This window comes from Chiloscyllium plagiosum, chromosome 33, assembly GCF_004010195.1.
Source record: "Chiloscyllium plagiosum isolate BGI_BamShark_2017 chromosome 33, ASM401019v2, whole genome shotgun sequence".
Lineage (NCBI taxonomy): Eukaryota > Metazoa > Chordata > Chondrichthyes > Orectolobiformes > Hemiscylliidae > Chiloscyllium > Chiloscyllium plagiosum.
The window spans coordinates 25,909,090-25,929,195 of NC_057742.1; the positions used below are offsets into that span (position 1 = coordinate 25,909,090).

Consider the following 20,106-nt stretch of genomic DNA (forward strand, 5'->3'; position numbering starts at 1 on the left):
GGTTAAAGTTCCATACCAGCTGTGATTACCATGAAGAACTCTGCTTCTCAACTTCTCCCCTTGCCTGAAATATGGTGACCCTCAGCAGCAGTCCTTTCTCTCTAATGACAAAGTAGCTCTAAGGCCTTGTAGGATTATGGTGACTTTATTTTTTTTCATGATTCAACTTCTGTATTTTGTAATATTTGTCAAAGCAGTGCCTGTTCCTTCTTTCCTTCCTTCTATAAACACCTGTAACACACGACTGGCAATTTCAAAACAAAGATCAGAGATGGAATGTGGCAGTTGGTTATTTATCTCGGTGCCATATAAGGGAGTTTTTAAGGTACTATTGAGGAGATCATTGAGATGAAGGTTGCCAAGCAAACTGCTGTGACCTTTTCAGCCAACCTGGACTCCAGGAATCTAGGGAGTGAAAAGGTGAAAGACCAAATCCTGTTATATGGTGATCTGAATTTTCCAGGAAACCAAGTGCAAAGCTGTTGGTTTGCACTTGCAGCAGCTATTGATCAATCCAGCTTTGGTTAGTGATGTGCAATAAACCCAACTACATTTCTTGGTTGCAGTAAAATAGCTTGAAAGGTTATGTAACTAATCCCTAGATTATTTAAATATCCAGGCCAGGATTTTTAAATGCACTTAGCTTTCCCAACCATTCACTAAAGGCAGAATGAAACAAGGTGAGGGAACAGTAAGTATCCATTTCTCCATTCCCATAGTCTAAAAAGATCCACTTGATTCACAGTTACAGACTATTTGCGTATTATGTGTTTTGATCAAGATATTGCTTTTCTATCTGAGGAAGAAATCGCCTCTCTACCAACAATACCTATACATGTAAAATTGAATGCCACATAGTGTCCTAATGACCAAATGTGCCTCCATGTTTGGAAAACACTAATAAAGTGATCATTAAATCTGGATGATTCTATTTGGTAGAGCCCAATATTCAACCACATTGTCTTAATTCGGTCTCAAGTCTGCCTTCTGGTTGATGCACTGTAGCTACAAAGCTGAAAAAAAGAAATGGTTTCATTGAGAGCTTCTAACTCATTGAAGAGGTTAAGGCCAAGCTACATTCAGTAACCTGCTCTGAAAACCCTGCTCACGTGTTAACAGCCGTGACAACTCACAACAAAACAGCTCGGTCAATTCATAACGTTATTATAAAAGAAGTCATTTGCTCGGTTTTCCAGTGTTAAAAGATCCTTGGACTGCATCTTTCCCTCCAAAAAACTAAACACTTCCTTCTTTAGCTATACCTTACGTATCTACCAAGTATCCTCGAAATTTGGCCACTAGTTCTTGAGTTATATTGTTTACAAACAAACAGATGGATGGGTGAAAATATTATGTTTGGCCCACCTTCAGCATCGCAGGTAGTGAAGAACCAGTCAACAGTGCCCTCATGTGGTGTTTTGGTTGTTTTGAACAAATGCGGTGATGTTCCTAACTCTTAGTAACAAAAAAAGTTTTATAAAATATATTGTAAATCTGTAAGTAGGGAACTATTTAAAACAAAACATTTTAAATATATCGGGGTACATTGAATAAGTCAATAATGATTAGGTAATAAATTGAAGCTAGAGAAAGTAAGCAAGAATCTGAAGATTATTTGTTATTTTTAGAGATATTGGGTGACTGGGATTCATTGTCCTTTTTATTTGTTCATGGGATATGGGCATCACTGGCTAGGCCAGCACTTGGTGCCTTCTCTATTTGCTCTTGAAAAAAAAACAAGACTGAACTGTCTTATTGAGCTGCTGTGGTTGTGTTGGTTGGGTACACCCACAGTGCCATTTTGGAGGGAGTCCCAGGATTTTCACCAAATGACAGTGAAGGATAAAGAAATGACAATGAAAGGCAAAAAAGAAGACAGTTAAAGACTGTTTAAACATATATAATCTTTATTTTTAAAAAAGTCAATACAAACTGAAAGAAGTACACCACTTAGTAATCAAAGGACTATGAATTTATCAGAAAGATGTTTTCATCTCCATCCCTTCATCTCTCAGAATCACAATATATTTTCACAAATGTTCACTATTTAATATGATGCAGGAAATCCTTTTCAATGATGCCTAAGTAAAAGTTGAATAATCTTAAATTGCATTTTTAAGAAAGTGATGCAAATGTTTGTGTTTTTATGGCTTGCTTTTCCTTTCTCTGAGATATCATGCAGTTAACCTGTACATGAACATCCAAACTCAAATCAGAAAATGAAGCCCAGTTAAACGCAAGGAGTTTCTCTGTTGTGTAGAGTCCAATACAGGAAACTGCTATTTCAGTCAGGCATCAACCTCCACTGTGTTGGGAAGTAGGATTCATTAATGAGAAGTGAGGGATGAATCAACAAAGTACATTTGTCAAAGGGATCAAGAGTAAAATGTGTCAGTAAGTAAACACCAAAATAAAAACAGCACGCAAAGGAATCAGGCAACCTATCTGGAACTTGACTGAAGCTAACTGCATTTTAGAAAAAAGCATCTCACTTGATTAAAATATTCGACAGAGAATATAAACTGCTTTTGTTTGGAGATGAGCCATTCATTTAAAAAAAAAAGAGCATTTATAATCTGTTGAATGAATTTTTTTTAAAGTATGAACTTTCCTTTTTTAAATGGATTGAGGAACAAATTAGTCACTGAACTGTTCCAGAGCATCACATGATACCCTGAGAGATTTAGGGGAGGGCTTGGATGGATGCTTAACCCTCTTTCACAAACCACAATAGACACGAGAGGGTTGGCAAATTTACAAACTCCGACCCCAACCTTTCATGAACTTGCCTGCATCTATGTTAAAAGCAATGGATTTGGGGGACATCTAAGTAACGCACATTGAAGAGACAAGTTGGTGATTGTGCCCTCCATGCTTGCTACCACTCCATGAACTCCCCAATGTAAATCTCCAGTCTACAAAATGCTTAAAAGGACATTTTCCATCATACGCTTGATTCAAAACTGTAAATTTCATCTGATTTCTCGAAAGTTGAATTGATAAAATAATTAGGAATAAAATAACTTACTTTACAAGGAATATTTGATTGCTTTATAGAAACTCAATAACCCAAAATGTACAATAGAGTGAAAATTTAAATGTTCTGAGCTTACCCTGTAAAATGATAGGAGAACATATTTAAAAAATAACATTCTATTGGATTTACAATTGCACATTTGGAATATAATGTAATTGACAGCAATAACTCTTCAATATCATTATCTAGAGCCACAGTAACATTATTTATGATTGAACAAAAAACAGAAATTGTTGGAGACATTCAGCAGGAGTGGCAGCATCTGTGAGGAGAAATCAGAGTTAACATTTTCAGTCCAGTGACCATTTATCAGATGAAGGATCTGATGAAGGGTCACCACACTTGAAAGGTTAACTCTGCTTTCTCCCCACTGATGCTGCCAGACCTGCTGAATGTCTCCAACAATTTCTGTTTTTTGTTCCTGGTCTTCAGCATCTGCAGTTCTTTGTTTTACATTATTTGGGATGCAACTGGAATCAAAATGGGCAATGGCATTAGTAAGTTGGGTTAAAATGGAACCAACAATTAATATTTAAAATTCCATTTGTGCCCTGGTTTAAACAGAGAAAACTGCAGAGTCTTTGAGCAAGTGGTATAAATTTTTATTTCTTGTCAATGAGTCTCTGAAGTTGTCTTTTAAATTTGGGGAAAGAGTGATCGGATTTCGGAATCAGTTTGCCATGATCATAATGTGTTTTCATTTAGCCCCAACTACCTGCTGGTCTTGTAATTTGATACAAAAACAGAATTTGCTGGAAAGGTGCAGCAGGTCTGGCAGCATCTTGAAGAGAAATCAGAGTTAACATTTCAGGTCTGGTGACCCTTTCTCAGCAATCTGAGCACTTCTTTTGGTTTTTATCTTGTAATTTGATCTTTGTACATCTTTAAAGCTAAGACTAAAATAAGCATTGATTATGTAATTAGAAAATTAGACTAGAGTCATTCGTCATCATCTTTGGCTATTAAGCAGATTTTCCTTAACTAACAAAGAAGAATAAGTAAGACGAAGGTGAGTGTTTCTGTTGTCTTGTAAGCCGCCATTTGCAAAGTTCTGTCCTTGTAAGGGCCTGACATCCTCAATTTGGCATCATTGTCTCATCATAAACGTCCTTTCCTTCCTTCTCATCAAAGGTAGGTTCTGCTTCATCACTATCCAACTGCAAATCAAACAAATCAAAGCATTGTTACTTCATTGAATTCCAAGTTGGATATATATTCTGCCATCTTGATGCACCTGTGGGTCCCACCATTTTATTGAAAGGCACGTTATCAACTTGCTATCCACATTGAAAACATAAAAGCTCAAAATCAGACAGCATCAAACAGGAATTGACATCTCAAGTGTTCGACCTGATGTCAATTTTGGAAGCTACTATAAATGAAGAGCTTTTTAAAAAGAATGCAAAAATAGGGAAGAAAAATGCATTTGTAGTAAAATGAAAATATACTATCAGAAAATTAGCCAAAGAAATATAATTTTAAGTCATTGGGTGACAAGCAGAAATCTTGAAAAGGCAGCAGTTATATTAACTGGGGGCAAAGAAGGCATAATGAGAGAAATCAAAAACAAAATGACACATACAAAATACAAGGAATGTGCGAGTTAAAGGAGTTTAGGCAGAAAGGAAAGAAAGATAATTCGGTGGAGGAAGGAAAGCAGGTTCTTACAAGGCTGTGACCACAGTATCTGTGATGTTCCAATAAGGTCCCAAACTAAGCATCAGTATGCTGTCTACCTATCTTTAGAAACACTGTCACCCCTTTCCCTATTATTAGCACCTATTGCTAGAGGAAATATAAGAGCAATAATTAGGGTCTGAGAGAATCAATGTAAATAATGCTGACAGAGGCTAGAAAGGTAACAAGTTCATGAACTTATACAGAGCTTCATTTTAACAGTGTAAAACTGCAAGGATAGAGGAGTCAGACAATGAGAGGGATGGAGAATTTAAATGGTAAGTCAACAGGGAACTTGGAATGTGTGGGAATATGAACAGAATGAAAATGCTCAACAAAGCCATAATCTAGTCATGGTTTGTTTACCCCTGTGTTAAAAGGAAGCACATGATGAGGATATGAATAAGTATCTCAGGATGTCATTAAAAAAAGCAATAAATGTGGGTGACTTTAATCTTATATTGATTGGGGTTAATCAAATTGGAAAGGCTCCATACTATTTCACATACAGAAATAAATTCATAGAATGCTTTGGAAATAATTCTGTAGAGCATGGAAGCAGGCTATCTTTATCTGATAATGGTTAATGAGACAGGTTTAATAAATGACCTTAAAATAAAAGATCCCTTGGGAAGTAGTCATCATTACATGATATAATTTAATATTCAGTTCAAGAGTGAGAAACCTGGGTTGGAAACTTAAATAAGGGGAATTTCAATGAAATGAGGATAGAGTTAGCTAAAGTCAACTGTGGATTGATAATTAGGAATGGGAGTATACCAATGGTTCTTAAAGGGAGTATTGCAGATCACCACTGGAAGGGAAAGTTTATTCAAATATTTAGCCAAAATTTTGTTGTTTCTGATTTTGGGTCTTGTTTCAGTTTTAGTAATGTCAATGGAACATTTTGTTTTTAGGTTTGCCAATTAATTGCTAATACTGAAGCAAATCTTTCTCATAAATCATCATAAAAATTGATATTCATAAAGTACAATGACAAATCAACATAATTTAATTTAAAAATGACCTTTATGGGTCTCAACAACAGAAAAACTTAAACCTAATTATCCACTACCTTTTCTGAGTTCCAGGACATGGCAGAAAGGATTTAACAAGGAGAAGGAGACTTTTCCAATGTAAAATTGCTTCCATTTTAAGTATGTAACCCTAATATTGAGCAGATGTCTCAATGAGAACAAACAAGAGAAGGTTGAAACTTTTTCTCCATCAAAATACATAAAAGTTCCCTCAAGCAGATAAAAAGAGTCAACGTATGCCTGGTTCATAAAGAATGGACAGGAGAAACCTGTCTTCTATAGTTCATAAACAAACACTTTGGTTCAACTCAACTATGCTGACCAGATATCCAAAATTATCCATTTGTCAGTACTTGGCCCATTCCCCTCTAGACCCTTCCTATTCATGTACCCACCCCCAGATGCCTTTTCAATGTTGTACCAGCCTCCATCACCTGGTTCTGGATCAGTGGTGCTGGAAGAGCACAGCAATTCAGGCAGCATCCATCACGTCCACTGGCAGCTTATTCCACACATGCACCAACTTCTGCATGAAAATGTTGCCCTTTTAAATCTTTCCCCTCTCACCTTAAATCTATGTCCTCTAGCTTTGGACTGCACTAACCTGGGGAAAAGATCTTGACTACTCACCCTATCCATGCCCCTTGAGATTTTATAAACCACTATAAGGTCAGTGTCAGCCTCTCACGCTCCAGGGAAAATAGCCTCAGCTATTCAATTGCCATTCTGTTGGACGTATTCCTGGAAGTTTCATCACCTGACCATTCATTTCCAATTGTCCACCTTCACTGATGGACCAACACACCTATTAATCAAAGTGTGCTGCCTGCCCAGGGTAATTGAAAGGTACATAAACTCTGTTACTCAATTAGATGAATTGTCAGTTCATATTATTACAGCTAGCAAACAAAATTGATCAAACACATTATTTTTAAAACTAGTATTTTCAAAGTGATTCTTCTCCCTTTTAGTTGTAATGGTGTCGAGAAGATTAACATTTAATTCTTCATCAGATGCCAAACTATTGTTCCTGTGGATTTTGGCATTCAAGGCTAATACCACCTTGCAGGAGGAAAGTTCAGAAGGCTTTCTTACTTAGGTATTTAAATACTTACACTTTTCATCTCTACTTTCGTGAAGATCTTGTTGAGTACAAACATCCTGAAGGGAACGGTCAGGATGAGCACAAAGGGGAAAGCCAAGGCTGCAACAGATTTGTTGATTGCCCACAGAATTGCAATGCATAGGATCTGAATGAAAGTAAACAGGTGCATACGCCTGGTTCGAACCTAGAGAACAAACATTGAAATTTTGAAGTCATTTCAGGAAGAATCCAAAGCCTTTAACATTCAGTCTGTGAGAAATGATCTTGTTAAAAAAAAAGTTCCTTTCCTTTTTTTGCAAGTTATTCTAGATCAGATTGTCATTGACTTTGCTGGTAGCCTGGAAAGAAAGTGCGATGCTCATAATGTCCTATTTTGTAAGCAATAGATGGGGCCAGCTATTCACTGCACTTGTCATTGAAAGTTCTAAGTGAGTTTGTGCTGAATATCCTGTAATTAAGAGTGATCTTGAAGCAAAAGCCTCAGGGGAGTTCTGAGATCTATGTGAAAAAGGCAAGCATTTTTTTAATCAAGTGCTTCAGGAAGGGCATTCATTTTGAACCAGAAACAAGTTAGAATGTTTAATCTATGCCCAAGCATGTACAGAAATCAAAATAAAGAGTGAAAGGAAGATAGGATGAACAGAAACAGTGTGATAAAAGTGACAGATAGGAAAAGTAAAAACAAATTTATTTATGTTAATTTTTAGAGATCTCAATAATTAAAATCTGAAGGAATGAAGCTTTCTATTTGTAACAATTAATTTTCAGTATCAAAAAGTTTGTAGGAAATGAATTAAGGCCTTTTCCACACTGCTAAAAAATTAGTGGAATAGACAAGTCCTCATTAATTCTGAAGAATTTAGTGGTATCTACCCATAAGAACTGCAGCTTCAAGCTGTTCAAAGTATTTCAATACCAAGTCTCTTATTGCGATACCAGCATAATGACTAGAGAATTAGGCCAAATTAAACAACTATTTACTGACTTTGGATCTTAACTGCACATTGGTGTTTGCACAAAGTTTCTATCTACTTTACACTTGGCAGTAAGCCTTACTGTTATATCTAAAATAATTCTGATCCATTGTGATCAATATCTGCCTCTTCAGCAGATCACGTGTGGTGCTGGAAAAGCACGGCAGGTCAGGCAGCATCCCAGGAGCAGGAGAATCGATGTTTCAGGCAAAAACCTTCATCAGGAAGCTGAATGAATTTTGCCTGAAACATCGATTCTCCTGCTCCTCAGATGCTGCTGTGCTTTTCCAGCACCACACTCTCAACTCTAAACCCCAGCATCTGCAGTCCTCACTTTCGCCTCTTTGGTAGATCATACTGGTTGAATGCAAGAACTAACCTTGCGGACATAGACGCAGTCTGGGTGGTACTTAGGTGGGACCAGGAACAGGAGTATTCGATCAAATAGCTGAATTCCATTCAAAGATGTCACTCCCATGTACAAAAAGATTCCAAACAGAACAGCAAGTGGGATCATACGCAAAACAGGTCCGATCAAAATAGACAAACCTGCAAAATTAAACCATTCAACATATTGAGAGAACATTTAATAGATTGATTTACAACCAAGTTTTATACTTGTTTGCCTAAATAATTGATTCACAATTTGCAGGGAGTGGTCAGATGAGAGAGCTATTGGTGCAAAGTGATGGATACTATTGGTTTCTTACTGCTCTGCCAGTCAAAATAAAGTCTTTGTTATTCAGTACTTGGTCTTATACACATTGTCAGCTCATTGATGTCTGAACACTGACAACTTTTCCATTTTCAGAAAACTATTAATTGACCTTTTTAGAAACTTGAAGGGGTTACAAGTGAATGTACAGTGCTGTTTGTGACATGTTGCTGTGTGCAAATCAGCTAAAACAAAGTACATTGCAACAATAACTACACTTCAGAGTAACTTCTTCATACTGTAAATTGCTTGGGACCTCTTAAGTTTGTGAAAATTATAAAAGGAATGCAAGACTTTATATTTGTTGCACAATTAAAAAAAAGCATAACGTTTCTCTGGTGCTTCAAACAACATGTGACCTTGACCCAATATCTTGTTTCTGATTTTGATGCTGTCGCTAAGTGCAAAATGGCCACTATTTTCACCTACATAACTGCATGCTAAAGTAGTTAATTTTTGGGAAGTACCTTAGGTGACTCTGTGATTAGATGAGGTACTGTTGTACAATGTGCAATTATCATAGTTCCAATTGCACAACACAATAAATTTTCTGTTTGCTCACAGCTACCTGACAAAACCTCTGCTCGTACTGCAATTGTCATGAATTGGAGGTATAATAGTACATATTTTGTAAAGGAAGTTAATATGGATGCAACAAATCTTAGGAATGGCTTCCAGTAGCCCATTTACCTTCCCTTATGGATTCAATAGACATTGGAACAAAGTATACTTATCTCTAGAAAAATCTCTGGACACATTGCAAATTCAATGAACATATCCAAGAGTGAATGAAAATTCACGATAATGGTTTCCCTGGAGGTGTGAGTACATCACAAAAAGCCTGAAAGATTGAGCTCCCTCTGTACTAATAACTGAAACAGTTAAATGGCTAATTATCTTGAATAAAAGATAATGAGTGGGACTCCACTCCAGATCTAGGCTAAACCAATACCTAATGCGGAAGCATGATACAATAGCTTGGGCATTTTTAAGTTTGGAACTCATTAAGAAATCTGGCTCTAAGTAGACATTCTGAGGAGAATTTATTATGAAAGAAATAACCACAGCTTCTCAACAGGTAGATAAAGAAAGGTAGAGAATAGCTATACTGATCCAAGCTATCACAAACTAAAGAATTTGAATGAAAAGTCCCCGGTTTCAAAATGTTTACTCTGCTTTCTACCCTTGGATCTTGCTAGATCGTTTCTGCTTTTGTTTCAGATCTCCAGCATCCACAGTTCTTATTTTTATGAAGAGCTACAACCTGTACAGATCTAAAAATGAAACAAAACAACATCCACTCACTCATGAACAACAAATGTAAGCATGCACAACAAATGTTTAATGCATGTATTCCAAAAATTATTAACCTTATACTGTTATTTGTCTTATAATATAAATTATTATCAATGACCCTGTGACTGATCTCTCAGGTCATAAGTGCTTCTAAGCGATGTCAACCTACAAAACAACTTACTGAGTAATGCATCTGAAAGACAGGCTTGCTGCAGTAAAGACCTAAAAAAAATCCTTTGAAGAATTATCAAGAATGCAGCTGTACAACATGCACTGAGTTAAAAATCACTCAACAGCAGGTTATAGTCCAACAGCTTCCAAATAAACCTGTTGGATGATAACCTTGGGTTTAACTTTGTCCACCCTAGTCCAATACCAGCTCCTCATATCACAATGTACACTGGCTAATTTGTTCTTACTCACCCACTAGAATAGCAACCATAAGTCCAGTTATTCTCTGTTCCTTTACTTCTTGAATCTGGGGTTTATCACCTGGTGCAACAGATTTGCTCATCACAGTTAAGGCATTAGCATGAGTAACTGTCCTCACGGTGGCAGCACTGAGCCAAGGGACTCCAAAAATGGCACTAATTCCTCCCATTACCACAATCAACAGCAAGTCCACATGGAATCCAGAGCCTTTCACCAGCTTCCGATCTGCTTTACTAATGATAAGTCTGAAAGAGAAACAAACCAGTTAGATGGTTGCATTTTAAGAGCAATTTGGAATCACTATTCACACAAGGAACCATTTATTTAGTGATTATAACCAGAGATAATCATTCTGAAATGGCTACCTTACTTTGTAACATATGGGGTTAATGTCTGTACATTAGATGTGAGAGTACATTATAACTGATATCAGATCACATGGAATTGGAACCTGAGTAAAGAAGGTTATAAATGAAGACCTACTGAACTAGTCAATGTTTATTAGTGTGCAGTAGTTTGGTGTCCAATTTATGCCTGTCTAAGGCTCCTCGAATCTGCTCATATTATTTATGAAAGGACAATGTAGTGTGACCATACAAGAAGATAGTAGGGAGGGTCTTCAAACTTAGACAAATTAGTAGGTTTTATAAAGAAGAGAGGAAGGTCAAAAGATTTAGGGATGGATTTCCACAGCATTATCCCGGCTGGTTGAAAGGCCACCAAAGGCTACCATTAAAGAGAAATAAATAACACGGTAGATCAGAATGAAACAAATGGAGGTCTGTGTGATGCATGGTTATGGGGCAGTGGGGTTTACAGAGATGGAAATGTACAAAGGACTAACAAATATAAAGGAATTTAAACATAAGGATAAGCATTTTAAATTTGAATTTGGAGGGATTGAAACTAGATCAATAATGAAGGGACAGGAACATAGAAACATAGAAGATAGGAGCACGAGGAGGGCATTCAGTCCTTTGAGCCTGCTCTGCCATTCATCACAATCATGGCTGATCATCCAACTCAATATCCTAATCCTGCTTTCTCCCTATAACCTTTGGTCCCATTTGCCCCAAGTGCTATTTCTAGATGCCTCTTGAAGACATCCAATGTTTAGGCATCGACTACTTCCTGAGGTAATGAATTCCACAGACTCACCACTCTTTGGGTGAAGAAATGTCTCCTCATCTCCATCCTAAATGGTCCACGCTGACCCCTGGTTCTAGCCACACCCACTATCATGAACATCCTCACTGCATTTACCCTGTCTAGTCCTGTTAGAAATTTATAAGTCTCTATGAGATCTGAATTCCAGTGAAAAGAATCCTAACCTGATCAATCTCTCCTCATACATCAGTCCCGCCATCCCCAGAATCAGCCTGGTAAAAATTCACTGACTCCCTCAAGAGCAACAGTATCCTTCCTCAGAAAAGGAGACCAAAGCTGCACACAATATTCTAGGTGTGGAGAAAGTGAGGTCTGCAGATGCTGGAGATCAAAGTTGAAACTTTATTGCTGGAACAGCACAGCAGGTCAGGCAGCATCCAGGGAACAGGAGATTCGACGTTTCGGGCACAGGCCCTTCTTCAGGAATGAGCCTGAAGAATATTCTAGGTGTGGCCTCACCAAGGCTGATGTAAGATGAATGCTTATTTCAAACCCACTGACTCCCACACCTCCCCCTGTAAAAACACGATCTCTTACTCCCAATTCCTACGCCTCTGCAGTATCTGCTCCCAGGAGGAACAATTCCACTCCAGGATATCCCAGATGGCCTCCTATTTCAAGGACCACAATTTCCCCTCCCATGTGGTCAAAAACGCCCTCCAGCACATTTCCTCCATTTCCCACAGCTCTGCCCTTGAACCCTTCCAACCACAACAAAGACAGAACCCCACTGGTCCTCACCTTCCACCCCACTAATTTTCAGGTACAGCACATTATCCTCCACCATTTCTGCCACATACAATCAGATCCCACCACCCACCAACCACCCTCCACACCCACCACCTTCTCTTGCCACTGAAAGAAGTGTAAAACCTGTGCCCAGACCTCCCTCCTTCACCTCTGTCCAAGGCCCTGAAGGATCTTTTCACATCCAGCAGAGGTTTACCTGCACATCCAAACACCTCATCTTCTGTGTCTGTTATTCTTGATGCAATCTCCTCTACATTGGGGAGACCAGGACTCCAACTCACAGAATATTTCTGGGAACACGCACCAACCAATCCCATCGCCCTGTGGTCGACCACTTCAACTCTCTCTCCCAGTCTCCCAAGGACATGCAAGTCCTGGGTCTCCTCCACCACCAAATCCAAGCCAGCCAACAACTGGAGAAAGAATGCCTCATCTTCCACCTTGGGACTCTCCAACCAGATGTCATCAACATTGATTTCACTAGTTTCGTTATCTCCCCTCACCCTACCTCACCCAGATACAACTGTCCAACTCAGCATCATCCTCTTGCACTGTTCGACCTGTCCATCTTCCTTCCCACCTATCCATTCCACTCTCCCCTCAGACCTATCACTATCAATCCCCACCTGCATCTGCCTAACTCCTTCCCAGCTATCTTGCCCTGCCCCCATCCTCACCTTCCTATTTATCTCTCAGCCCCCTTCCCCACCTTCCCCTTTGCCCACATTCCTGATGAAGGGCTAATGCCCGAAACGTTGATTCTCCTGCTCGTCGGTTCTGTCTGACCTGCTGTGTTTTTCCAACACCACACTTTTGAACTCAGATCTCCAGCATCGTCACTTTCTCCTCCTCACCAAGGTTCTGTATAACTACAACGAGACATCCCTGTACTTGAAACCTCTCGCAATGAAGGCCAACATACCATTTTCCTTCTTTACCACTTGTTGCACCTGCATGCTTACCTTCAGCGACTGGTGCACAAGGACACCCAGGTCCAATTGCACACTCCCCTCTCCCGATTTACAACCATACAGGTAGTAATCTGCCTTCTTGCTTTTGCTTCCAAAGTAAATAACCTCATATTTATCCAACTTATACTATATCTGTCATTGATTTGCCCACTCACCCAACCTGTTCAGATCATGCTGAAGGATCTCTGTGTTCTCGTCACAGTTCACCCTCCTACCTAACTTGCTATCAACTGCAAACTTTGAGATGTTACATTTTGTTCCCTCATCCAAATGATTAACATATATTGTGAAAAGCTGGGATCCTAGCACCCATCCCTGCGGCACCCCACTAGTTACTGCCTGCCAATTTGGAAAGGACCCATTCATTCCTACTCGTTGTTTCCCCTCTGCCAACCAGTCTCCTATCCATCTCAATACACTTCCACAAATCCCATGCACTTTAATCTTGCACAAAAATCACTTATTTGGGACTTTGTCAAACACTTTCTGAAAGTCCAAATATACCACATCGACTGGCTCCCCCTTGTGAATTCTACTAGTTACATCTTCATAGAATTCCAACAGATTTGTCAAGCATAATTTCCCTTTCATAAATCCATGCTGACTCTGTTTGATTCTGCCACTGTCTTCTAAATACTCCACTATAAATTCCTTGATAATGGATTAGAGAATTTTCCTCACTACCAATATTAGGCTTACTGGTTTTTAATCCTCTGGTTTTCCTTTACCTCCCTTTTTGAATATTGAAGTAACATTAGCTACCCTCCAATTTGCAGGGATTCTTCCAGAGTCTATAGAATCCTGGAAGATGACCACCAATGCATCCATTATTTCTATAGCCACTTCCTTAAGTACTCTGGGATGTAGATTATCAGGCCTTAGGGATTTATTTGCCTTCAATCCCCTCAATTTTCCCAGCACCATTTCTCTACTAATATTGATCTTCCTCAGTTCTTCCCTCCCACTAAATCTTGCACTCTCCAACATTTCTGGTATGATTTGTGTCCTCTTTTGTGAAGACAGAGCCAAAGTATGTATTCAGGTGCTCAGCCATTTTTTTGTCCCCTGTTACACATTTCCCCATTTCTGTCTGTAGGGGACCTAAGTTTGTTTTCACTAATCTCTTTCTCTTCATGTACCTATAGAAACTCTTAGTGTCAGTCTTTATATTCCCTGCAAGCTTACTTTAGTACTGTATTTTCCCCTTTTTAATCAGTTCCTTGGTTGAATTTTTGTTGAATTTTAAACTGTTCCCAATTCTTAGACCTATTGTTTTTCTTGACCAATGTATATACTATCTCTTTGTAATCCATGGATTAGCCCTCTTACCCATTTTGCTTTTGTGCTAATGTTGAATTGGTGTGGACTAGGATACAAGTAGAAGGGCTTTGGATAAATTGAAATCTATGGGAGACTGGCCTGCTGAGCATGGGAATGGTTGAGTCTGGAGGTAGCAGATGTATAGATGAGAGAACATAAACCAGAAGTGTGACAGAAAGTGAAGAATTGGTAAATAATGCCAGTGTTTTCAATTGTTCCAAACAATTATTAAAATAATCAATAAATAAACCTAATGATCTCATCATAATCTAATATTTTTCTGATAATTTTAGATTCAAAGATACATCCCTTTGTAGAATCATAAAATCCTTACAGTGTGGAAAGAGGCCATTCAGCTCATTGAGTCTACACTGACCCTTCAAGGAGCATCCCACCCTATTCCTAAAACCTGCATTTTCCATGGTTAATTCACCTAACCTGCACTTCCTTGGACACGTTGGGACAATTTAGCATGGCCAATCCACTTAACTTGCGCATCAATGATTTTGTAGTACAAAGGAATTTGAAAGAAAACGATAATGGACAGTGGATAATGCCATTTCTCATCCTGACTTTCAGCTGTAATCCTTCAAAGAACTTTGCAGGTTCTATTTTCAGTCATAGCTCATTCAACATGAATGAGCGAGGGATTGAACATGACGTTGGCTTTTGAACTCAGTTTTTACTGTGAAGGAAGAAATAGAGGCTAGAGAAATCAGTGAAATAAATATTGATATTTTGAATACAGGTCACATTACAGAAGAGGAATTGCTGGAGGTATTAGAAAATATAAAGGTGGATAAATCTCTGGGACCTGATCTGGGTATACCAAGAGGTTGTGGGAATTTAGTGAGGAAATTGCGAGGCCCCTTGCAGAAATATTTGTATCATCTATAAACATGGAAGAGGGGCCAGATGACTGAGGAGTGGCTTTGTTTAAGAAAGGGTGTAAGGAGAAATCTGGGAATGAGAGACCTGTGAGTCTGACATCGGTAGTGGGTAAGCTGTTGGAGATGATTTGAAAGATCGGATTTATATGCATTAGAGAGGCAAGGAATGATTAGGGATAGTCAGCCTGGTTTTGTGCAAGGGAAATCATGTCTCACAAACTTGAATGAGTTTTTTGAGAAAATAACAAAGAAGATTGATGAGGGCAGACTGGTAGACTTTGTTTACTTGGATTTTACTAAAGCCTTTGATAAGGGTCTGCATGGTAGACTAATCAGTAAAGTTAGATCACATGGGATTTGGGGTAAGCTTGCCAATTTAGATACAAAATTGGCTTAATGGCAGGAGACAGAGAATGGTGGTGTTTCTTGGAATACAGGGCTGTGACCAGTGGTGTTCCACATGGATCGGTGCTGGGTTCACTTTTGTTTGTCACTTATATAAATGATTTAGATGAGAATGTAGAAGGCATGTTTAGTAAGTTTGTAGATGACGCCACAATTGGTGGTATAATGGACAGTGAGGAAGATAACAATGATATCTTGATCAATTGGGTCAATGGACTGTGGAGTGGTAGGTGAAGTTTAATTTGGATAAATGTGAGGTATTGCATTTTGGTCAAACAAACAAGGGGAGGACTTATACAATTAAAAGTAGAGCCCTGGGCAATATTGTAGAACAGAGAAACCTACTGGTTCAAGTACACAATTCTTTGAAGTTTGCATCACATTTGGACAAAGTGGTTAAGAAGGCATTTGGCACACTTCTCCTTATTGCTCAGACCTTTGAGTATATGAGGTGGGATAAAAGGTTGAGGTTATATAGGACATTGATGAAGCCTCTTCTGGAATCCTGTGTCCAGTTCTGATTGCCATGTTATAGGAAGGATATTTACCAAGATGTTGCCAGGAGGGTTTGAGTTATTTGGAGAGGCTTTGATAGTTTGAGACTTTTTCACTGGAGTGTAGGAGGTAGAGGGGTAACCTTGTAGAGGTTTGTAAAATAATGGGGAGTATAGATAAGGTGAATTGTAGGTGCCTTGGTGGAGGAAGATCCACAGGAATATGTTTAAGGTGAGAGGTGAAAGGTATAAAAAATACATGTGGGGCAACATTTTACAGAGAGAGTGGTTTGTGTGTAGAATGAACTTCAAAAGGAAGTAGTGGATACAGGTACAGCCATATATTTTAAAGAGATTTGGGTAAGTACATGAATAAGAAATGTTTGGAGGCATAAGGGCCAAGCGCAGGCTGGAGGAACTAATTTAGTTTGGGATTATGGTCACCATGGACTAGTTGCACTGAAGGGTCTGTTTCTATGCTGTGTGATTCAATGACTCTATAAATATACATTTATCAATACTTCAGGACATAGAGACTGCCTTCAAAGCACTTACGTTGTGATTTGAGATTCCATGAAGACAAGGATAAAAACTAACATGGCTGGAAGAGCTGCACATATCATCATCCACCAAGGAAATTGGTTAGTCAGGCTGATGAGCCAACCTCTCTGGGAGGCATTTGTCACCTGAAGACCATCTGGAACATTGAGTTTCTACAATGAGAAGAATTAAATTGAGTAAGTAGATTTGTAAAATAAACAGTCATGTATATGATAATCAACATCATTGAGTGAGACAAATTTTTTTGTGAGCTCAATATCAGACCTGTTCACAAGCCAATCTCATGTTTAACTACTGAGAACCAAATTACTGATTAATCCACATAAAGGCAGCTTCACTTCACAGCGTATGATGTTCATTTCCTCACTCTAGAGAGCCTTTCCACATTTATCCCATTTCAACAAATGTTGATCAGGTGCTTGAGTTATAAGTAGAGGTTGGATTGGCTGTGATTATTTTTCCCTGGAAAGTGGGAGACTGAGGGGTTGACCTTATAGAGGCCTATAAAATCATAATGGAATAGATAATGTAGATGGCTGACTGCCTTATTCCCATGGTAGGGGAGTCTAAAACTAGAGGGCATAGGTTAAAGGTGAGAGTGGAGAGATACAAAAGGGTCTAGAAGGACAATTTGTTTCACACAGAAGGAGGTGAGTCTCTGAAATGGGTTGCCAGAGGTAGTGGTCGAAGCAAGTACAATCTTGTCGTTTAAGAAACATTCAGACAGGTACATAGATGGGATAGGTATGGAAGGATATGGACTAAACATGGGCAGATGGCACTAATTTAATTATGAAAACTGCACGGCATGGACAAGTTGGGCCAAAGGGCCTGTTTCATTGCTGTAGACCTCTACAATTTTAACCAAAGTTTAGGATTGCCAAAATATGCACATTTGTACTCTGGAGCGCAACTAACCAGGAATATATAACACAGCCACACGGGTGTAAAAGCTAGAAATATCCAATAACAACAGGGAATGTGGGAGATATGCAGCAGGTCTAGCAGTATCTGTGGAGACAGTGTGGAGTTAGCATTTCAGGTCAATGAGCTTTTTGTCAGAACAAAAAGCAATTAAAGACGTAACACATTTTGATCAAGTACAGAAGTGCTGAAAGTAGGCAAAACAAAAGTTTAAAAGGTAATGTGGGTAATAGGGTGGAATTCTACAATTAAAGGTCAAAGGTGTGATGGCAAAAGGTGGTGGGAATGGAACAAGTAAAGAAACAGAAGATGGATCTCAAGGAGATTTAAACAGGCAAGATAGAATTATCAGCAATGGCTGCTGTATCAAGAGAAATTAAAAGCAGGGCAACGGTTATAACCTGCAAACATTGATCTCAATATCAATACTGTAAGGCTGTAAAATTTACTATTGGGAAAGACAGGTCCAGTTTTTTAAGTTTCGTGAGTTTCATTGGAACAGTATAGAAACCAAGGACAGACAGGTCAAAGTGGGAGCAATAAGAGAATTAAAATGATCTGAAACTCAGGGTCACACTTTGGGAAACTGAACAGTAACTCGAGAAGAAGATCCTTATCTTTTGTTTAGGCACATAATGGCTTTCCCGATACAACATTGACTTAAATTATTTCAGACAATACCTTTGAAGCCTCTTCATGTGTTTGGGTATTTTTGAGTGGAATTTGTTGGTGATGATTCCATGTTCCTCATTTAAACTTCCCCAATCCCAACATTTGTTCCTTTATTTGTTCCATATCCATCTCCTTTTGGTCTTCACCATCAGCCTTTTCACAATTTAACTTTTCTACCCATGCCCATCCCAGAATCACTCCACCCCTACATTCACTGCCTCTGTAATTCTTAAAGCTTGTTACGACTATAAAATTTGACAGTTCTGATGGCTTGAAACATTGGTTCTGTTTTGTTCTCTTCACAAATGCTGCTAGACTTGCAGAGAATGTCCAGGGCTTTCTGTTTCTGTTGTTACAATAGAGCACTGCTGGTCATCCATCTGCTAGTTCAGCTGGAATAATTCGATATTTGAACCAGGGGTCCAGTGAAAGGAATGTAAGCTAACTGTAGAAAACCCACCCATCCTAATCCTATCAAAAAGCTTCTGCACACTTGGCAATAACTTCATAAAATACCACGGACCAGTCTGCTATCTGGAAGTGAATTTTGAGTCTGCCACTAAAGGCAAATTCAGTTTCAATCTCTCACTCTAGATTAGAGTGGTGCTAGAAAAGCACAGCAGGTCAGGCAGCTGAATCATTCCTGATGAAGGGCTTTTGCCTTGCTCCTCGGATGCTGCCTGACCCGATGTGCTTTTCCAGCACCACTCTAATCTAGACTCTGATTTCCAGCATCTGCAGTCCTCACTTTCGCCCAGTTCAGACTCTCACTGTAAGCCACGTCATCTCAAAGCCAACTCGATGCCCAAAGAAATTTTGCTTACCTTCCCAGCTAAGGAAGAGTCTTAATTGACCAGACAGTCATGACTAACCATACTGACCTGTGTGTAAGTGTCTTTAATAAAGAAATCCACCAGCACCATGACAAAGATGGCAATAGGAACACCAAAATCACCAACAATGCGACGGACCTAAAAAGAGGAGGAAATCCATTGTAAAGTTTACTATAAATGATCAAAAACCCATTGCCCATTTGATTAACTGGATGGAACAATGAAATTGCTTTGAGGTGCAAATGAGAGATTTTTCTGTGAAAGTTTTCTATTGTATTATCGGGGATGCTTCTTGAATAGCAAAGTTCATATATTTGGTGGTGAGGCTATGGGTGGTTACAGGTGAGATAGGTCTCAATTCATTGCAAGGTAGATATACCACATCACAGAGTTCACAACCTTGCTACTGGAGCAGTTAGTTCATCCAACAGACAGATAGGGAGTCAAATATGACTGAGAGGATACAAACAAAGCGTTCATAAAATTCAATTACCACCAATCCTTGCTGAAGTTATAGTGCCCCATGGACAAGGATTTCTGATTTGGCTGTCAGGCAGGGCCGAGTTAGTTGCACTCTTGTTCTGAACCATGTGGTTCGTGGATTAGAACCTAAAAGTTAAGATTGACTCTCAGTACCATACTGAATGAGTGCTATGCTCTGTTGCTATTTGGATGACCATGGAGTAAAATGACAGAAAAAGAATACCTGGTCATTATCACATTACTGCTTATAGGAGTTAATTAGCCTTCCTTTCTCTCTCTTTCTCTTTTCCTTTCCCTCTCTTTTTCTTTCTGTTCATTATGAGAGTTGTGCAAAGCAGTCATGACAGATGACAGACACCAATG

General features: G+C 38.9%; 1 protein-coding gene and 1 long non-coding RNA gene across 9 annotated transcripts in view; one reads left to right on the plus strand and one right to left on the minus strand.

Moving 5' to 3' along the window:
* The window catches only part of LOC122539956, a 31,575-nt gene extending 14,690 nt beyond the window's left edge, over nt 1-16,885 (plus strand). For all 3 annotated transcript variants that reach the window (XR_006309216.1, XR_006309217.1, XR_006309218.1), the window contains exons 3-4: nt 9,767-9,865; nt 16,797-16,885. This is a non-coding gene — a long non-coding RNA (uncharacterized LOC122539956). The remainder of the gene's footprint in view (nt 1-9,766; nt 9,866-16,796) is intronic.
* LOC122539953 (anion exchange protein 2-like) overlaps nt 3,403-20,106 on the minus strand; it is an 89,354-nt gene continuing 72,650 nt past the window's right edge. For 4 of the 6 annotated variants that reach the window (XM_043675174.1, XM_043675173.1, XM_043675176.1 and 1 more), the window contains 6 exons: nt 19,309-19,398; nt 16,826-16,983; nt 10,265-10,518; nt 8,210-8,379; nt 6,867-7,040; nt 3,403-4,194 (listed from right to left, as the gene is read on the minus strand). In XM_043675174.1, coding sequence (XP_043531109.1) covers nt 4,114-4,194; nt 6,867-7,040; nt 8,210-8,379; nt 10,265-10,518; nt 16,826-16,983; nt 19,309-19,398 — 927 coding nt within the window. In that variant the 3' untranslated portion in view covers nt 3,403-4,113. The remainder of the gene's footprint in view (nt 4,195-6,866; nt 7,041-8,209; nt 8,380-10,264; nt 10,519-16,825; nt 16,984-19,308; nt 19,399-20,106) is intronic. The other 2 variants (XM_043675178.1, XM_043675177.1) reach the window with 1 other exon arrangement.